Below are 17,982 nucleotides of genomic sequence, written 5' to 3' on the forward strand. Positions count from 1 at the left end.
GCCTGGCCTCATGACCACAAGACACACTGTTTCCAGGGCACAGACAACCTGGGCTTTGATTGGGTCTTGGCCTCCAGGTAGGGCCCTGGTGGGCAGCGGGCAGTGACTCCAGAGACACTACTGTGATTCTCGGTGGTGGCTGTAGTAAAACACCTGCAGGGCTGGAGTTTAGTGTGAGATTCAGCAGGAGCTGTGGCCTCTCCCAGTGACAATGTGTCACTCCCCCTCACCAGCAACCATGCCCACAGGCCACGGCCTCTGCCTCATCAAACCCCCACCAAGTCACCCATCTATGGAGCAGCTTCCATGCAGCAGGATCAGGCTCTTACCTCCACCTCCAAAGCACAGACAGGGGCAGGTCTGTCTCACTGTAAGGCCGCGAGGAGAGCTGAGGACCTGGACCAGGTTGGGGGCCATCCCCTTTCCTGAGCAGGTCTCAGGGAAGGACCAGCCCCATCCTCATCTGACCCAGGTCTCAGTCCAGGAGACTGCATAGGGAAGAAAGGACAGACAGGGCCTCCATGCTGGCTGACACTCAGGAGGGGCCGGAGCGATGGAGCAGAGGGAGCACAGGGCCAGGCAGAGGCTGCTTAGGATCCATGGGGGATCAGGCTGCACAATGGGGCTGCCCCTCCTGGGCTGCAGGCAGCATCCCCTATGGGAGCTGAGAAAGTCCAGTCCTGAGATGGCACAGGGCTGCTCAGGGGTGTGTGGCTGGGCCCTGACAGCAGTCTCCCAAAATGTGACTATATCACCAAGCTGAGTTCCAGGAATGCTGAGAAGTGCCCAGTACAGCAAGGATGCACCTGGAGCCCATCCTATCTAATGGACTCTGACCATCCCGCGTCCACCTGCCTCTCCTGCATATCGGCCACCACCCGTTCCCTTTTCCTCATTTCTCCATCGTGACTGACCCAGAGGCTGTGACCCTCTCTCCAGCCCCAGTGGCCCTTCTTTTGTCCTGTCAGAGCCCCTGAGCAAGACTCCCCAGACCCATCCACATGCCTGGCTTGTCCACTTACTAATTGTGCTGCTGTGCACTGCCGGGGTGGCACCAGCGGCAATGAGGGTAACTGAGGGCCCCACAGGTGACCAGCTTGGCCCTTTACCCCATCCCTAGCCTCAGGGGGTTCTCAGGGCTGTCATCCAGCAGCCCTGGTTTGGGGCACCTGGCTGTCCTCCTCCCAGGAGTTCTGACTGAGCCTCGCCCACCTGTCCTCTGTCCGTGGTGCTGACCAAGCCAGCAGGTAGCAGGTCCCCAGAGGGTGCTGCTGAGCTTTGGGGACTGACCGAGGCTCCCCTGCTGAGGGGTCCCAGGTGAGTCACTGCCCCTGGTTCTACGTCATCTGCTGTCCTCTTCAGCACCATCCACCCCACCCCAGGCCGGCTCCATGCAGATGCATCCCCGAGTCACCAGGCTCAGGGTCCTCTGTTGTAGGATGGAGATTGCTGTACCTGCTGTACACATTCATATTTATTGTGTGAAATAAAATATGGAAGCTAAGTAAATGAGGACTTTGGTTTGCATTTTCCTGATGATTACTGATGTTGAGCACTTATTAGCCATTTTTATATCTTTTTTAAAAGATAAATGTCTATTCAGGTTCTTTGCTTGTATTTAAACCAGGTTATTAGATTTTGGTGAGTTTTCTCTCTTTTTTTCTATTCAGTTGTGTGGGCTTCTTATGTATTTTGATTTTAACCCCTTATGATGTATATTGCTAGCAAATGTTTTCTCTGAGGTCATAAGCAGCTTTTTAATTTCATTGATTGATTTCTCCTGTGCAGAAGCTTTAGGGTTAGATATACTCCTACTTGTATTATTGTTGCTTGTGCTTTTAATGTCGTATTTAACAAATTATTATCTGAACCAATGTCAAGGAGCTTTTGCCCTGTGTTTTATTCTAGGAGTTTTACAGTTTCTGATTAAATAACAATGGGCTATCAGCTCCCATCTGTTAGGATGGCTGTTATAAAAAGGACAAGAGATAACAAGTGTTGGTGATGGTGTGGAGAGGAGGGAACCCTTGTTCACTGCTGGTTAGAATGTAAGTTAGTACAGCCATTATGGGAAACAGTATGAAGGTTCTTGAAAATCTAAAAATAGAACTACATATGACTCAGCAATCCCTCTTATAAATTATATATCAACAGGAAATGAAATCAGCATCTTATAGAGACATCTGCACTCCCTTCTTCCCCATGACCCACCGCAGCATCGTTCCCAACAGCCAAGCCATAGGATGAAGTTACTGTGCATTGATGTACGAGTGAAGAAAAAAATTGTGGGGGAGGTGTTTGTGTGTATGTGTGTGTGTGTGTGTGTGTAATATATAATAATAAAATATTTTTCAGCTTTTAAAAAGTTGAAGATACTGCCATTTGTGATAACATAAATGAACCTGGAGGATAACAAGCTAGTGAAATAGCTTAGGGAGAGAGAAAAATACTGCATAATTTCTGTTATATATGAAATCTTTAAAAAGATTAAATACATAGACACTTGATAGAATGATGACTTGGGGGAGAAGAGACACAAGTCAACGTTTCAGTTATATAAAATAAATAAATCTGGAGGACTAAAGTACAATTTAAAGGTTATAGTTACTATTTTTATATTATACACTAGTAATTTCTGAACAGGGTAAACTTTAGGTGCTTTGACACCAAAAGGAAACTACATGAGTTCATGCATATGTTACATTGTTTGACCGTAGTCATCACTGATATGTATATGTATACGTATAATTATGGACTCATTAAATTTAAATGCTATAAATAGGTAACAAAGAATAAAGTTAACTGGAAAACTTGCATCATTAGACTTGATTTTGCCTAAATGACAAACTGAAACTGCCTCCTAAATATTAATATTTGTACATCGCATAAACTTCATATATTGGAAATATGTTTACAGAAAAGAAATTATAAATTTTAATAAACACAGAATGACACAGTAAATGCAAAACAGTAGAAAGAGATGAAAATATGATGAATCAGAGTGGTTAATGCCTAGATATAATTGATGATGTGTTAGGAGCAATTTCAAGCCACTTACACATAGATTTAATGCCAAAGAGTTTATGTGTACACAGAGATTAATAAAGTAAAAAAAGATACATTTACAATGATATTAATTGATATTAAAATGATTATGGAAATCAACTGTCTGGTATAGAAAAAATAGAGTGTTAAGTAACTAGTAGAAAGTTTGAAACTTTATTAGCAAGTTAATCAAGTGAAAAAGTGATCAGCATTTTTGAGCACTAAACAGAGGATGGACATAATTTTTCTTCCTTTCTTTCTCTCTCCTTCCTTCCTTTCTTTCTTTCTTTCTTTCTTTCCTTCCTTCTTTCTTTCTTTCTGTCTCTCTCTCTCTCTCTCTTTTTTTGTTTTTTTTTTTTTGAGATCGAGTCTCTCTCTGTCGCCCAGGCTGGAGTGCAGTGGCGCGATCTCGATCTCCGCTCCCTGCAAGCTCCGCCTCCCGGGTTCACGCCATTCTCCTGCCTCAGCCTCCCGAGTAGCTGGGACTGCAGGCACCCACCGCCACCCCTGGCTAATTTTTTGTATTTTTAGTAGAGACGGATTTCACCGTGTTAGCCAGGATGGTCAAGATCTCCTGACCTCGTGATCCACCCGCCTCAGCCTCTTAAAGTGCTGGGATTATAGGCGTGAGCCACCACACCATGCCCATAATTTTCCAATACCAAGAAAATCATTTGATATTACAAGGTTTTAAACCTAAATTAGTGTCTTTAACTTCACAAAGGCAGAAATCCTCTAAGTAATGTTTCCTGAACACTTTAAAATGACAATAAATATTAAAGTGTAACCAACAAGTAACGTGTAGCCACATGCAAATTTCCTTTTAGATTGCTTTATTATTTTCTAATTTTATGTGAATTTTTATTTTAATAGGTTTTTGGGGAACAGGTGGTGTTTGGTTACAGGGATAAGTTTTTTAGTGGGGATTTCTGAGATACTGGTGCAGCTATCACCCGAGCAGTGTACACTGTCCCCAATGGGTAGTCTTTTATCCCTGAGATTGTTTTAAATGACATCTAAATTAAATAGAACATTCAAACTGAGATTACTTTTACAGCACCAGAGAAATGCTAAGGAGGAAGCTTTGTGACTGAAACCAAAAGACCTGAATTTATATATTTAATTCCACTAATTAACATTCTTAACTTTATAGAAAAACAGCAATTCACCCCACATGCAGGAGTTATGCATTAAAATGGAGCATGATCACTTTGGATATTTGTCCGAAACATAAAAATTCTTCCAAGTATTAAGAAAATATTTGGGCCTGAGCAACCTGAAAAATGGAGTTGTCATTAATTGAGATGTGTAAGCCTCTGAAAGCTTTCTTGGGGGAAGATGGGTAGCTTCATTTTGGACATACTATACACACACACACACACACACACACACAAAAATACATATATTATAAATATCACATATATATGTATATATTTGAGACAGAGTCTCACTTTGTCACCCAGGCTGGAGTGCAGTGGAGCGATCTCAGCTCACTGCAACCTCTGCCTCCCTGGTTCAAGCTATTCTCGTGCCTCGGCCTCTGGAGTAGCTGGGATTACAGGCACGGGCCACCATGCTCGGCTAATTGTTTTTGTATTTTTAGTAGAGATAGGGTTTTGCCATGTTGCCCAGGCTGATCTCAAACTCCTGCCCTCAAGTGATCTGGCCGCCTCAGCCTCCCAAAGTGCTGGGATAACAGGCGTGAGCCACCACGCCTGGCCCTGGACATACTAAATTTTAGATGCCTATAATAAATTCAGGTGGGGATGTTGAGCAGACAGTTGGATGAATGATTCTGCAGTTCAGGGGAGAGATCTAGGTTGGAAAAGTAAATGTGGACCTTGTCAGCATACTTGCTGTCTGATACAGTAGCCACCAGCCACATGTGACTATTGGGCACCTGAAAGGTGGCTAGTCTGAAATGAGACATGCTATAAGTGTAAAATATTCACTGGATGTCAAAGACAATACAGAAAAAAAACAGTGAAATATTTTATTAATAATTTTTAATATTGATCACATGTTGAAATGATATTTTTGGCTATACTGGATTAAATAAAATACATTATTAAAATTGAAAAAAAAGAAAATATTTATACTTCACAGTAATGTTAGTGTATAATACATGGGCATTGAGATGTTTCAAATGAGAAAAATTGAAATTTCTCATGGGGCACTGTTTTACACAAAATATTTATGTAAAATTTTTTACTCATATATGCATGTGGACATTTGATGTTTTAGCACAGAATAACATATTCTCAAAGGTCATTTAATGTAGTAAATTAAAAATCTTTAAAGTTTACAAGAATTTTAAAACTGCTCAGCAGAACTGATAGAAAAATATGGGAACTTCTCAGGAACAGAAGTGAATCAAGAGGCAAATTCACAGGAGTCATGAAAGCGAGAAGTTAGAGCTGCCTTCAGGTACAGTTCTGATTGCAGGGCTGATTACACAGACCTCAAGCCTGTGAAAATCGTCCACTCTGCCCCTTGGAATATACAGAGAAAATTTCTAACCGGGGCCATCCCAAATGTGAGATCTCTATAATGTAAGAACCAAATTATAAATTATGAAGCACACAAAATAAGCTACCCCAAAAAAGGGAAAGAAGAAATTATACATCACATAAACTTCACAGATTGGAAACGTATTTAAAATAATTAAGTAACAAATGGGGAAGGAGAATATCAAAATAATTTTGAAAACACATGAAGTTCTAAAGCAGGCACTGGGGGCAGTGGCTCATGCCTGTACTCCCAGCACCTTGTGGGGGCCAAGGCAGGAAGATCACTTGAGGCCAGGAGTTTGAGATCAGCCTGGGCAACAAAGCAAAAGCTGTCTCTACAACAAATAGACATAAAAAAATAAGCCAGGCACAGTAGCGTGTGCTTGTAGTGTCAGCTACTGGGGAGTTGGATGTGAGAAGGTCTCTTGAGACTGGGAATTTGAGGTTGCAGTGAGCTATGACCACCACCGAACTCAAGCCTGGATGACAGAGAGATTCTTTCACACACACACACACACACACACACACACACACAAAACAGGCATATTTTGCAAAGACTCAAATTGAACAACTGAAACTTAAGTAAATTTAATATACAATGTATGGTTTAATTATTAGACCAAGTTAATAACAACAGGATTAGTGAACTAGAATACTGAGATGAATAAATAAGAGAACTACAGAAAAACAAAATGATCACAATACAAACATGATTTTACATGTACAAAGAATAAAATGAAATGAAATCAAATACATTGGTTTCACTAGCTTACATACAAATAACAAATCACACTAATAACAAATATTTATAAATTTCTGAAACAGAATATCAGATGGGAACCCTTGAATGCAGAAGTGTATTGTGATTAATAGTGACCACCAATAAAAAATACTCAACAGAAATAAAAGTCAAGCTGCATAACACCAAAGAAAAGAAAAAAATGTAAAGACATGAGAGAGAAAAGAAGAGAGAAACAATGAAGGTGAGAGCAAAGCCTCCACAACCTGTGTTCAGTCAAACACAGAAATAAGTAAGAGTACTGGGAGAAGTTACTGTTCAACCAATAATTAGATACTTCACTAACATATTTTGAATAAGTAAGGATGCACTAAATGATTTCCAAAAGTAAAAAAAAAATGAGAAATCTTATTACCAATATGAGCTTATTAAGAATACACTTCAAAAAGAAAAATGTTTTAAAATGAAGTTCAATGAATCAAAATGAAATGCAAGAAACTGCAAACATATTAGGCTATGAAATCATGGTGGACAATGAACTAAAGGATCCATCAAGTCTTTGGCAGCATCAGTTTCCAAATGATTTACATAAAATAACAGTGTTAAATGAACTCTATACAATGTAATGAAATAAATTATCAAATCCTCTGATACTTGAATAATTTAACTGATGTTAGAATCTCCTTTTCAGATAATTATTTTCATAGAAAAATATACAATACTTCTGTCTCATGACTTGCAGAATATCAGTTATCCTTTTTTTAGCAGCAAAGGGCTAGTGGCATAGGCCCTGGTCACAAGCCTCTGGACACCCAGGACAACTGGATCATATGTTGATCAGGATTGAGCAGGATGAGAGGCGCAAATCCATTCAGTACATGACCGCAAAGAAACTCACCCTTTTTTCTGGAGAGACTCTTGGGGAGAGTCTGGTGCTGTGAAGGTGCTGGGATCGCCTCTGATGCCTGCACAAGAGAGTCTCCATGTATACACTTGAGAGCAGCATAATTCCCACAAAGAAGACATCTCTGGATAATGACAGAGTAAGAAAAATAAGGCTCCTGATGATGGATTTCCTTGGGGAAATGAGGCAGTTTTACTGAGCGTCAGAAAACTGGTCTGAGTCATATGGAAAGAAACCACAGTGTCGAAGATTATGTAACTACTGCAGGACAACTGAGGGACCATAAGAAGACAAGAACATGTGACATGTGATTTGTGAGTTTATGTTTAAACCTCACCAACCAGGAGGTGCCGGGGCTGATGGCGATGGCCTGGAGCACGCTCAGGAGGCAGGTGGTGCAGACGGGATAGGCCCCGCATCACCCTGCTCAGATAGGAAAGCATCTTACACTTGAAGTCATTTTGAAAATGAAGGGACTCAAAAAGGTCTGGAGACACCAAGAACACAATAGTGAGCAGCATCATGATGTGGACGAGGCCAAGTGACTGGTGGTGAGGTCAGTGGGCTTAGGATCCAGAAGGAGGGTCATGATACCAGAGAAAAGGAGGATGTTGGCCGAGACTCCAGTAACAGCTTGGGCAAAGAAGTCACTTTTGAATGATAACGTAAGTGAAAACTGTGTACATTTTAATGGCAAAGAGGAAATATTTTATGTACCTGAAAAAATCAATAAAACTTCCATCATCAATGTCACTTCAGATTCAAAACTATCACCATCATTATCATTTTAAATCCATCTATTTATTTTGATTAATGTTGATTATCACATATAAATTTTTTTTTTTTTTTTTTTTTTTTTTTTTTTTTGAGACGGAGTCTGGCTCTGTCACCCAGGCTGGAGTGCAGTGGCGCGATCTCGGCTCACTGCAAGCTCCGCCTCCCGGGTTTACGCCATTCTCCTGCCTCAGCCTCCCGAGTAGCTGGGACTACAGGCGCCCGCCACCTCGCCCGGCTAGTTTTTTTTTTGTATTTTTTAGTAGAGACGGGGTTTCACCGTGTTAGCCAGGATGGTCTCGATCTCCTGACCTCGTGATCCGCCCGTCTCGGCCTCCCAAAGTGCTGGGATTACAGGCTTGAGCCACCGCGCCCGGCCACATATAAATTTTTAAACCTACAGCCTGATCATTATATGCTAAACCAAATTATTAATATAGTTGATCGAACACCCACACATGCACAGTCGCACCTGTAGAGGGCGCACATTATCTGTGCTCCTGTAATACCAAGGCCACGCTTTTTTTTTTTTTTTTTTTTTTTTTTTTTTTTTTAATTTATTTATTATTATTATACTTTAAGTTGTAGGGTACATGTGCATAACGTGCAGGTTTGTTACATATGTATACTTGTGCCATGTTGGTGTGCTGCACCCATCAACTCGTCATTTACATCAGGTATAACTCCCAATGCAATCCCTCCCCCCTCCCCCCTCCCCATGATAGGCCCCCGTGTGTGATGTTCCCCTTCCTGAGTCCAAGTGATCTCATTGTTCAGTTCCCACCTATGAGTGAGAACATGCGGTGTTTGGTTTTGTGTTCTTGTGATAGTTTGCTAAGAATGATGGTTTCCAGCTGCATCCATGTCCCTACAAAGGACACAAACTCATCCTTTTTTATGGTTGCATAGTATTCCATGGTGTATATGTGCCACATTTTCTTAAGGGCCACGCTTTTTAAGTAAGCATTTAGTTTTTGTTTTTGTTTTTGTTTTCGTTTGTTTTTGTTTTTGTTTTTGCATTCCTTCATTTAGTTTTCACCACCCAGAACTCTGACATGTATATAAAAATGAATCATGGGTGTTTGTAGAACTGAACTGAAGTAGATTTTGTGCTAATGGAAAAAGCAATCACCTGATGTATCTTGGAAAAAAGTAATAATGCATTGAGTGGCTGTGATATCACATCAGCCTGACACCATGCTGAACATCACATTCATGCATGCAACGTTTCATGTATCCTATAAAAATTATATAGCAGATACATGGCAGAAGGTGTTCTTTTCAGATAGTTTGTGGTAGTAAAAAAAAATCTCCGTATTAGCAATGAGTATAATAGGATTAAACATAATTTTATTACGGTCATCTACTAAAATCTTAATGTGAAATATATTAAAAAGCTTGGGAGCGCGCCTGACTGGCCCCGCCGTGGGGCCACGCGGGGGCCCACGCAGGTGGACGCGCGGACCCAGCCCAGGCGCCCATGGCCCGGGCCGGGACTGCCCAGCGGAGCCGCATGCCTCCCGCCGGGCCGGCGGGCAGCACAGAGGAGCTGCCGCGAGCCTTCCTGCGGAGCCTGAGCACGCTGTTCCACATCCTGGACGACCAGCGGCGCGGCTCCCGGCACCTGCGCGAGATCCAATCCCGCTGGCAGGGCGCCGACGCGCGAGAGCTGCCCCGCGGGGTCCTGAGGGCCTGCGCGAGGTGGCCCCGGACAGCGGCTACCTGACCTTCGAGCGCTTCATGGCCGGCCTGCGCACCGCGCTGCTGAGCGCCGACGGCGGCCCCCGGGACCCCACGCACGCCCCGGTCTGGCCCAGGGACCAGCCGCCTCAGCCGCCGCAGCGCCTGATGTTTGCGCCGGCAGACGAGCAGCGGACGGTCCTGGAGAGGAAGCCCCTGCCCCTGGGCGTGCGCGCTTCTCTGGCCGTTCCCAGCGGCGCGGCCCGCAACCTGGAGCAGCTTGGCGCCCCCGCCGAGGTCACGCCCTACCCCGCCGAACCAGAGCGCTCCCAGAGCGCGGCGCTGGAACGGAGCCCCAGCGCGGACGCAGGTGCATCGGCCTGCAGGACCCTGGAGGCGGACTCGGGGGGTGCCCAGTGCCGGAGGGGAACGTCGGAGGCACACCATCACCAGCGGCGTGAACTGCTGAAGCACATGAAGGAGCTGGAGCAGGAGAAGGAGGTGCTGCTGCAGGGTTTGGAGATGATGGCGCGGGGCTGCGATTGGTAACAGCAGCAGCTGCAACGAGTGCAGGAGCGCCAGTGCCGCCTGGGCCAGAGCAGAGCCAGCGCCGACTTTGGAGCCATGGGGAGCCCCGGCCCACTGGGGCGGCTACTGTCCAAGGTACAGGAGGTGGCCGGGTGCCTGGGAGACCTGCTGGCTGCGGCTTGTGCCGGCCGGGCCCTGCCCATGTCCTCCTCCGGGCCCCCCCAACTCTGCTCTGACGTCCACCTCGTCCCCGGGCTAGCAGCAGCAGACCATCCTCACGCTGAAGGAGCAGAACCGACTCCTCACCCAGGAGGTGACCGAGAAGAGAGAGCGCATCATGCAGGTGGAGCAGGAGAAGTCCGCGCTGATTAAGCAGCTGTTTGAGTCCCGCACCGTGAGCCAGCAAGACGGGGGCGCCTCTGGACCCCACCATATTTGCCTGACACTCAGACCTTCGGGGCGAGCGCTCTATCGCACCCAACCTCTCTGTCTGGAGACCCCCGGCAGGCCCAGGCAGGCCCAGAATGGTTTCCTTCCTGCACCCCTTGCTATCCAGGCTTCCCAGGCCTGCCCCCAGCTGGTCCCCACACCGAGCCCTTGACTTGGTTTTGGCTTCCGGTGCTGACATGGGCTGAGGCTCTCTTAAGTCCACATAGTTCGTGACTACTACTGCCGCTGTCAGTGGACAGTGGGGGACCCCTCCGCCAGTTACCAGATCTCTGGTCGCCCGGGTTTCCAGCGGTGCTGCCCTGGATCCCACCTCCAGGGAAAGGCACTACTCACGCCAGGCTGAACTTCCGACAACGGCCAGCAGAGGGCGCCGGGCGGCACGGATGCGGCTCTGAGGCTATGCCCCAGACCCGGGGAGGAGGTCCAAGGGCAGCTTACCGCCAACCTCAACCAGGGCACCAGGACAAGGTGGCTGTCGCTCGGTCGGGAGCAGATGGAGGGGATAGGGAAGGCCTGTAAACAGGGGTTGCCCGCCTGGCAGGGGAGCCCCAGGGATGGCAGTCGGACTTCAGGTCCGGGCTAAGGCTGAGAGACTCTGGCTGCTGCGGATCGGGGAGCCGGTTGGACCAGAACTTGGCCTGCGTGTACCTCCCGCAGACCCCGCGGTGATGGTCCTCCTCATCCTGGCCAGGACGCTGCCCCACATTGAGTCCCACAGAACAACCTATGAGCCTGGCTCCCCAGGAGGGGATATCACCAAACACAAATTACTAGCTGCAGAATTAGATGCATTACTATGTGTCAATTGCACCAGTGTTGAATGTGTGGGCGTGACCTGTTACCTAATTTTATTGTATCTATTCCCACAGTTGACCTTCAACTTTCCTCTCTAGACAGGCTGCACAGAAGCAGAACATGGGCTGTAAAAGAACCTGAGAACTTCTAGCCTAAAAGCTGTGTGTAGTGCTTGAGGTTGAAACATCCACAGCATCTGTCTGGAAATCTTTCCCCTAACCCCCAACTCCAGCATCTGTCTGGAAATCTTTCCCCCAAATTTTCTGGTTCCTCCCACAGAGCCAGGACCACATGATGAGGCTGATCAATCAGCGGAGTGGACAGGAGGGAGGTTCCTGCCTCCTACAGTGGATCAACCTAAATTGGGGTTATACTTCATGTTCACCATCTGGGACACAGATTGTGTGTAACCACAGCATGCACACCTTGCAGATCCTGCTTCATACCATCTCCCAAAGACATCGTAATTATTAAGATCTGGTGTGGCTACCTGATATTTTAAAGCTGTGCCTACAAAGTTTGCTTCATCTACTTCTCCTCATCTCTACAACTTCCAGTGATCTAGGCTTGGGGATGTACAACAGTCTGGTCTGCATCACTGCTCAATAATCCCTAGAAATCATGGGGACAGAATCTCTCTTCTCTGATTATCAGAAACTTGACCGAGCACGGCGGCTCAGGTCTGCAATTCCAGCACTGCATGACAGAGTGAGACCCTGTCTAAAAAAAAAAAAAGAAAAGAAAAATAAACTTAATATATTTCCCACATCCCCAGCCTTTGGGAGGCTGAGGCAGGTGGATAAATTGAGGTCAGAGCCGGGCACGGTGGCTCACGCCTGTAATCCCAGCACTTTGGGAGGCCGAGGCGGGTGGATCACGAGGTCAGGAGATGGAGACCATCCTGGCTAACACAGTGAAACCCTGTCTCTACTAAAAATACAAAAAATTAGCCAGGCGTGGTGGTGTGTGCCTGTAGTCCCAGCTACTCGGAGGCTGAGGCAGGAGAATGGCGTGAACCCGGGAGGCGGAGCTTGCAGTGAGCCGAGATGGTGCCACTGTACTCCAGCCTGGGCGACAAAGCGAGACTCTGTCTCAAAAAACAAAAAACAAAACAAAACAAAATAATAAAATAAAAATTAAAATTAAAAAATAATTGAGGTCAGGAGTTCTAGACCAGCCTGGCCAACACTGTGAAACCCTGTCTCTACCAAAAATACAAAAATTTGTCAGGCATGGTGGTGGCGCACACCTGTAATCCCAGCTACTCAGGAGGCTGAGGCAGGAGAATCACTTGAACCCGGGAAGGGGAGGTTGCAGTGAGCCGAGATCGCACCACTGCACTCCAGCCTGCATGACAGAGTGAGACCCTGTCTAAAAAAAAAAAAAGAAAAGAAAAATAAACTTAATATATTTCCCACATCCCCAGCTCATCTCTGTCACATTTGTTCGTGTGATGACACCACTTGTGGCTATCCTAAGACCTCTGAGTGATTACGGAGAGCTCACTTCAATTTCCACCCCAAATTTCAAACGCATCTGCTATATATTTTTTTCAATAGGCCTCATCTACCTTGCTAAGAAAGACACCATCATCATGTTTAATCTGTCTCCACATCTGCCACAGTGCTGACTGCCTGATCTTATCCTCTGGACTATTGCATTACTTTTCTCTTACCTCAATTCAGTGATCAGAATGTGCTATTTAAAACCCATCAGTGGCCTCGAACTCTTCAGTAAAAAACAATTTATCATTGCATTGTAAAAGTTCCAAACTATTCATCAGAACTGAAAAAAGTGTTGTGTGAGATTCCATGGGGTAAGGAGAGCAGTGAGGAAGCTGTAACCATAACACAGACAAGAAGGTGGCTTTGATACATATGTAGCTGGGGGTAAAAATAAAGAGGGAGTGAGGAACTGGAGATAATTGTAAAATAAAACAAGCAGAATTTTCTTTTCTAAATTCAGTCAGTTCAGCTGAAGAGCAGGTGTCCTCTCTCCACATGCACAATCAATGCTATTTCTTCACTCTAAATGTTTCAGTCTCTTACCTGAAAGATGTGATGTTACTCCAGTAGAAATGGTTTTCTTGACCTGGCACAGTGGCTCTTGCCTGTAATTCCAGCACTTTGGGAGACCGAGGTGGGTGGATCACGAAGTCAGGAGATCAAGACCATCCTGGCTAACACCGTGAAACCCCATATCTACTAAAAATAGAAAAATTAGTCCGGCATGGTGGCACGCACCTGTAGTCCCAGCCACTCAGGAGGCTGAGGCAGGAGAATCCCTTGAACCCAGGAGGCAGTTTGTAGTGAGCCAAGATCGTGCCACTGCACTCCAGCCTGGGGGACAGAGCAAGAGTCTGTCTCAAAAAAAAAAAAACAGTTTTCTCTTAAATGTTGAGTACCTGGTACACACCCAGCACTGCCCTCTGTGTTTTGTTTACCTTATATAAACATATAAAAGGTAAATACATATAAAACATATAAAAGCTATATAAAAGAACTCCATAACTTATAAAACATTCTAAATTTCCACTGGGAAAAAAACAGCTTGGTAAAATTAAAATATTATATGATGTCGCTTAAAATAAATAGAAGGAACAATTAATTAAAGAAAATTTTGACTTAGTTTTTTCTCCAATCAGTAAGTGAGAAAATGGAATGCAATAGTGAAATGAAATGTAATATGCTCACTCACTGTAGAATTAAATCTTCAAATTAACTTCTGAGCAACATTAAATTTTATGAAAACACTTTAAAAATCCCTGGGCAGATAATACAAAAATATTTCATAAACTTTGGAACAAAAAAATTATATATTCGTTCTCATATGAATAATAGGCAACTAAACAAACAAACAAAAAATATATATATATATAAGGAAGATTCTGAACCCAGGAGACTTGAGATTTGGGAAAAGAAAGTTTAGCATACAATAGAGAAACTAATTTTGCTTTAAACATTTGTGAGGTTCCTGATTTGCTAGCAAATTGTCAACTTTTCTGACACTATTTTTTTGGTCCACTATTTCCTCTCCCATTTAAAGAAGTGTACACACACACACACACACACATAATTTCCTCCTTTATATTTCTCTTACACTTATAATTTATTTTTAGCTTAATATATTTGTATATTATATTCAATATAAATCAAAACACAAAAAAAACTTTATGTGTTCAGTTGGGGACATATACAGGAAATGTGCAAAGAAAAATATTCAGTAAATTTTATTTATTTATTTATTTTGAGATGGAGTCTCACTGTGTTGCCTGGACCGGAGTGCAGTGGTGTGATCTCAGCTCACTGCAAGCTCTGCCATCCAGGTTCAAGTGATTCTCCTGCCTCAGCCTCCTGGGTAGCTGAGATTACAGGTGCATGCCACCATGCCCGGCTAATTTTTTGTATCTTTAGTAGAGAGGAGGCTTCACCATCTTGGCCAGGCTGGTCTTGAACTCCTGACCCTGTGATCCACCTGCCTCAGTCTCCCAAAGTGCTGGGATTACAGGCGTGAACCACCGTGCCTGGCCATATCCAGTAAATTTTTATAAATAATCATGTAAAATTCAGAAACTATGACTTCCAATTACTTTCCTGTGTGATCTTTATTCTAACTGGCACGTCTTCCCATAGTTACCAAAAGTGTAAAAAATGTGAAATAGAGCTTTTGACAACAATAGTCTCCAAATTGTTTAAATTATCTGAACAAATGATTACTAAATAAGTCATTTCACTGCATTACCCAATAGTATATTATTACCATCTGTTGCCCCCAATCTTGATTAAAGTAAAATAGTTTAACATTGGTGGCAGGATAACATTTTATGTATTGCACATCAGTGTTAAAACATTGAAAACCATTTCGTTTATTAATTAAAACTAAGTTCACACATAGTCTAAGTAAGGCATTGCAAACTCTGCTATATTCTTCTTGGTCAAAATATAGTCACAAACACTGAATAAGCATTATTTTTTCTCTGATGCAGTTATCTTAGACACTTCCTTTCTCTACTTTTAAAGACTAAGGTTAATTATTTAGGAAACATTGATTTAAAATACATTTAAAACCTTTCATGGAGGTGTTATCTTTACTTTTCTCTGGTCTCTGTAATTTTAAAAACAATTTTATTACCCTGAATAATATTTAAGACTTTAAAACCTTTTACCATAACACATTGATATTTTGAAAGACTGGCCAGCTTTTTTATCCCTTAAGGAGAGATGACTGGTAAAATTATTTATTTCAAAAATTCATAATTTTTCACTCTTGCTTTAACAGAGAAGAATAATTCCGAGAACATCTACCTCATGTAGAGTTTAAGTAAACCAAAAGAAGCATCTCTCTTTAACTCTTTTTTTTTTTTTTTTTTTTTTTTTTTTTTTTTTGGTTTTTCAGATGCAGTTTCACTCTTGGTGCCCAGGCTGGAGTGCAATGGTGCAATTTCTGCTCACTACAACCTCTGCCTCCCGGGTTGAAGCAATTTTCCTGCCTTAGCCTCCTGAGTGGCTGGGATTACAGGCACCCACCACCACACCCAGCTATTTTTTATTTTTTTTTGTATTTTTAGTAGAGACAGGGTTTCACCATGTTGGCCAGGCTGGTCTCAAACTCCTGACTCCAGGTGATCCACCCACCTCAGCCTCCCAAAGTGGTGGGATTACAGGCATAAGCCACTGAGCCTGGCAGGTTTTTTTTTTTTTTATATTTATTTTTAAATTTTACATTTGCCACTAAGATTCCATGGAGAAATTCATATAGAATGGCCTCTTCCAGCTCTGATGCAGCAACAATAGGCCACATGTTTTCACATAAACACTAGGAATGCAGGCATAGTGCCAACAGATTTGAGAGTTGAATTACATTAGTAATAGTTGTTTCTAAAAAGAATCTCAAATAATGACAATACAAAATAAGTATCCATTGAAATAATAATTATACCTGTCCAAATACCAGAGTCCTTGCTTCTTTGAAACATACAAACAAATAAATTATCTAATTGTTTTGACTTTAGATTATGCTCTATATTAAATATTCTTGTTTAATGTAAAATTTGAAAATTTTAGTGCCTTCGTACTTTATCATGGAAATTCTCCGGTTTATTTAGACTTGATTTTTGAATACTTCCTCACATTTATTGTATCTGAAAAGTTTCCCTATGAAAGAATTCCCTGTGAATTCTGGTTATTTCTAAAGTTTATATTTTAGATCAAACTCTTTCTACAACTATTACATGTATAGTGTTTCTCTAATATGAATTATCTGACATTGAGTAAAGTGTGAACAATAAAGGCTTTGCCACATTTTTTACATTGTATTTAAAAGAGCACATAGAAAGCAAATCTGTTTTATTCATTAAGACAAATTAATAATCTGTTTTCCATTTTAGAGAAATTGTGAGGGATTTTTTTCTAGCTAGTCATAATCCTTTATTTTTATTTATTTATTTTTTGAGACAAAGTTTCGCTCTTGTTGCCCAGGCTGGAGTGCAATGGTGCAATCTCAGCTCACCGCAATCTCCGCCTCCTGGATTCAAGCGATTCTCCTGCCTCAGCCTCCCTGGTAGCTGGGATTACAGGCATGTGCCACCATGCCCAGTTAATTTTGTATTTTTAGTAGAGATGGGGTTTCTCCATGTTGATAAGGCTGGTCTCGAACTTCCAACCTTAGGTGATCCACCCGCTTCAGCTTCCCAAAGTGCTGGGATTACAGACATGAGCCACCGTGCCTGGCTGTCATCATCCTTTGTATAGACAGATTAGGGGGTCCCTGGGTGCTGGAAAAGGGGTCTCAGGCCCACTCAGATATCCAAGAAGGTTCTGGTTGGGATTCTTTCATTTAACACAGAAATACTGAGCACTTAACTTTGTGTGATTACTTTTCTAGAACCTTGGCATAATTCAACGACTTCAGCATTTAGATCTCTGGGCCTCAATTCTATTCAATGAGTTAGACACTCCTTCAAAGTAGACAGACATCATAGCAGGTCATGTCCACAGGATGTGAGATAAGATGCCCAATGGCTTCTTCTAGATAGGGAGGCACTCTCCCAGATTCTGACCAAGATGACAAATCCCAGGACCAACTATAAGGTGGGTGGAATTTGAGTTCATAACAAGGGCTTCCTGTCCCCCAAATGTATGGGAGAAATACAAAGACCATGGTTGGGAAGAGGCCGAAAGAACCCTGAGTCTCATGCATCTTATGATTCCCATGGGAAGGCTGGGGTCTGGGTATTCTGCAGAATAAAAGGAGTCAAAGAGGCTGCAGATGGGCCTCAGGCCCCCTACTAAGAAGAGAGGAGGCTGGAGCTCCCAGCCAGCCCTTGACAGACCCATCCCTGTTACAGTCACATCCCAGTTCTGCCTGTCCCCCTTTATCTCACATCCAGGGGGCCCAGAACTGGAGTTATGATGAGCAGCATGCTTCTCATAACCCTCCTTCTGCGGATGCCATAGACGGGCCTGGGGGGCAGCACGCCCAAATAGTCGAGGGCACTCTTTGAAGACGCTAAGGTCCCCTCCCCGTCTTGGACGCCTCGGCCTGCACCCTTGCGCTCC

General features: G+C 43.6%; 1 protein-coding gene and 1 pseudogene across 1 annotated transcript in view; both read left to right on the forward strand.

The window, feature by feature from the left end:
* The first annotated feature begins 9,452 nt into the window (after window positions 1-9,452).
* Window positions 9,453-10,781, forward strand: LOC126950918 (suppressor APC domain-containing protein 2-like; annotated as a pseudogene).
* A 403-nt stretch (window positions 10,782-11,184) lies between these two features.
* Window positions 11,185-17,982, forward strand: part of LOC126950919 (zinc finger protein 716-like) — a 41,970-nt gene continuing 35,172 nt past the window's right edge. Inside the window, exon 1 of the mRNA XM_050784846.1 lies at window positions 11,185-11,454. Within this exon, the coding sequence (XP_050640803.1) occupies window positions 11,185-11,454 (270 nt within the window). The remainder of the gene's footprint in view (window positions 11,455-17,982) is intronic.

The sequence above is a fragment of the Macaca thibetana genome, chromosome 3 (assembly GCF_024542745.1).
Source record: "Macaca thibetana thibetana isolate TM-01 chromosome 3, ASM2454274v1, whole genome shotgun sequence".
Lineage (NCBI taxonomy): Eukaryota > Metazoa > Chordata > Mammalia > Primates > Cercopithecidae > Macaca > Macaca thibetana.